At 43.1% G+C, this 3,714-nt stretch overlaps 1 protein-coding gene across 1 annotated transcript; it reads left to right on the top strand.

Moving 5' to 3' along the window:
* Positions 1-250: 250 nt before the first annotated feature.
* SARC_08418 (hypothetical protein) lies at positions 251-2,495 on the top strand (the record flags this gene model as incomplete). The annotated part of the gene is made up of 4 exons (XM_014297610.1): positions 251-264; positions 503-671; positions 1,101-1,274; positions 2,271-2,495. The coding sequence occupies 4 exons, from the start codon at positions 251-253 to the stop codon at positions 2,490-2,492; spliced, it is 579 nt and encodes a 192-aa protein (XP_014153085.1). The 3' UTR covers positions 2,493-2,495.
* Positions 2,496-3,714: the final 1,219 nt, after the last annotated feature.

Here is a 3,714-nt window from a genome sequence, read left to right as displayed (position 1 = left end):
TATGTATATATATATATGTGTGTGTGTGTCTTTGTATATGTGTATAAAATACATTTATATATATATATATATATGTATACAAGTATACACCTTTCTATACTTATATATATATATATATAATAGATAGACAATCATATGATATATATTCATATATGCATATTCGTATCTACATTCGTAAACATATATGTATTGGTGTAAATTTATATATTATATTCGCCCATAAGTAGTTGTATCTCATCGGTAAGTATTTATGAAATTTCGCTTGTAAGTTTGAAATGCGTACTCGGATGTTGTTTTCATCCTCGAACCCTTCGTCCTTGAGACTGTACATATGATCTACATGTACGCACTGAGTGTTTAATTCATATTAAACAAAAGTATCCGGGCTCTCTTTGGATCCTAGGTTTTCTCTGAATTTCTTCCACAACTATTCCGTATATCCTGGGTTTCATGGTTTTCAGGGTTTTGTTTTAATACGATGTCATTTGTTGTATTTATCTAGTACTCCCGTGTTAATCCCCGGGCTGGTAGACTTCATCACCACAGTGAAGGCCAGTGGGGGTGCATTCGGTTCCTTAGCAACAGAGCGGTTGGGAGTGGGGAGTGTGCGATCTCGGTTGACCATTCCACCACTCATAGCTGCAGGCGAGCGGCTTGAACTAAGTGTGAAGGTATGTACTCTACTAGTGGTTCCCACATCGATGCTAACGCGTTTTCCACTCTGCAATGGCTTTTGAACTGTTTATAAAGGTAATGTGTTATACTACACGGTGTATTCATCTTATATACCTTTATACCGGTATTTTGTCATCCGTAGTTCTGATTCCTGGGGCCGTACACTCCTGAGCTTGTCAAGGCGTCTGTATGCTATCTGTCATGGGGTGTATAGAGTCCTGCACTACCACATTCTTGCTTAGTAATTCAAATCGAGAAACGAAGCTCTCCTACAGATCGTATCACGTACGATAGATTTCCTATCGCGACTGAAAATCAAATATATCGCACCTCGACTGGCAGCTGGTTATGGTATGTTTCTGCTCGGTATTTAGCCTCACGAGGAATGAATCTGATCTCCTGATATTTCAATACGCACTTTCTAGCCTATTTATATCAACTTCATGGAGACGGAACATCCGAGTTATGATTGGATAAACGAAGGGTGGCCATTTGGTATTGTTGGGCACCAAAGAATTCTTGTTGACTCGATTCCAGAACTTTTCCGAATGAACATTCAGATCAAGAACGAGGGTGTTGTGGATTGCAATCCGGGACAGGTATGTCTACACCGCGCACTCTACGTATATGCAGATGATCAGGCAAGCGTATCTAAGTTACTTCAAGTAAATATGCATACTCCTTCTAGAAGAAGATTTCTTTTGTAATGTGATACACTTATTATATCATTAAATGTATCTTTATGTATACTTGTATGTGCGTATATGTCTTATGTAGATGCATAAACATATACAGCTCAGTTGTATGCCAAATATAAATTGAGGTATGTTACTAAATAATACATGTATGTATATGTACATAGTATAAACATACACATGTTACTAAATAATCTATATATGTATATATAGCATTATTATACAAATGCTACTAAATAATACACGACGTTAGAGTTTAGTGTTTGCTAAATACGAGTTTGTGTGATAACAGCCTCGCCGCAAGACACACGGCTGCCATTTGATTGCAGGATCATATGTCCATCATCTGTATATATATATTTGTATTTATATGTGCGTGTGTGTGTGTGTGTGTATCCACTCACTCGCGCTCCATCTTCCCGATCGATCTCCTCTTCATACTGCATATAGCAAGCAGCAATCGAGGTAGTAGTCTGTGATTACTTCCAACCCCAACCGCGAACATTGCTTTGTACTTTGTCCGTTGGTGACAGGTGCAATACGTCCGCTCTCTCCACGATCTCAGATATGCAAGATTACTGCTCAGCGTATTCTGCACCACCAACGCGTTCGTGATTGGAGCTACACAGTTTCATGCACCAGCCCCCACGAGATGGTGCAGTGCTATGTATCGGTGGGGTCAACGAAACCTAAACGCACACGTTCCTGTCTGCAACGTTTTGAGTGTATGCTCTGATGTTTGTAAGCTATCCTGAAGGAAAAATTACAGCCCTGTGCCAAGTGAATGGTACCGTGAAGGACGTGGCCAAAACGTTGGTAGCCGTCTCATTAAAGTTCAACCACACTTCTGCTGGGTTTAGGGTTCAGGGTTTTAACACACTTTTGTTGGGTTGAACCCAGTTCTCCAACGGCCTGTGGCTGCCCCGGAGGAACCAGTCCAGTGCCCTGTCGCTAATCACTGGCAAGTACGTCTGGATATCCGACGGCTGCCTGCGGTCACACCAAGTGCTGAATGAAACCACATTCGGTCTCCAGGACACCTTTCCTGCGACTGAATTGGGCCGGTGCCTCAAAACCAGGGCCACTCGGCTGGCCGTCTTCGGAGACTCTATTAGTGTGTGAATGTTTTGTATCAGAGTGTGATCATCTCAGTGTAGCGTAGACTCTATTAGTGTGTGAATGCTTCGTATCAGTATGTGCTCATCTCAGTGTAACGTATACTTATATGACTCCTTGTGTGAGAATGAGAGACCCATAGACGGTGTGGAGGGCTCCGTTTAAGTCTGCCGTCCGCTGAGATTGATATGTCAAATGGGTCCATCAGTTTGCGTACCAATGTGAGTGCTCGCACATACACGTGCACGACAACATGCACTTCTATATACGTGCGTACGGTAGACGGTAGGTGTAGAAGTATTTGCAGTACACGTTCTTTACGCAACACGTTGCAACAGCCAGTCAGCTTTGACTTCTCTGTACTGGATGCTGCGCCAGCAGATGAGTGTTTGGCATAACGTCTGATTGCGGGGTCACACTGATATAAAGTTATACACAGGTACTCTCACACACATGCGCATTCACACCCCCACATATGCACACACCCACCATACCACCGTACACGCGCATACATGTGTGCATAGTCTAGGCTAACGAGAGTGGGTTCAAGTTAGCGGCAACCCATACTAGTCGCTTCGATGCTATGGATATATTTACTTCATGCGCACTCGGTCTAATGCTCTGCCCGTCTTCCTCGCTGATATGTCCACATGATGGGTGTTGCCTTGTTAAGAAACCGCCCTATCACTGAGCTGTACTTCTCAACTGTTCATGCTTTGTGCGCAGCTGTGGTATAGCACAGCGTACGTAAGCATCCGTGCCCACATGGAGCTATGTTAGTTTGTCACACGCTCTACCCTAGTGCTCATAGGACACTTTCCCACCACTCAGGCTCCTCTGATTGGGCCTTCCTGATAGTCTCACTAACTGTGTGAATCGGTGGTTTTCCGACACATTCATGTCAGGCTACTTGTGTCGGTGTTTACGGCGTTTCCCATTTGTTTACTCTCAGCGCGCAATTTCTGGGAGGATTGGGCTTTCTTCCTGACGGACACCTACCCATCAGGCGATTTTAACATGTTCACGCTTAAAAAGGGAAGGCACGAGGGCATCAAACTGAAGGTAAGACAAATAGAATACAGATGGAAGATCCCTGTGTATGCAAATAGCCTCGGCGCACATGCAAATGGTATATTTTGTAATAGACTGAGCAACCACTATACCATCACCGCGTGTGCGAGTAGTAGTGATGAATATATATACATGTATATATGTATATACATGCATG

The sequence above is a fragment of the Sphaeroforma arctica genome (genome assembly GCF_001186125.1).
Source record: "Sphaeroforma arctica JP610 unplaced genomic scaffold supercont1.755, whole genome shotgun sequence".
NCBI classification, from domain to species: domain Eukaryota; class Ichthyosporea; order Ichthyophonida; genus Sphaeroforma; species Sphaeroforma arctica.
The sequence above is the reverse complement of the archived record's forward strand: the minus strand, read 5'-3'. Positions and strand labels throughout refer to the sequence as shown.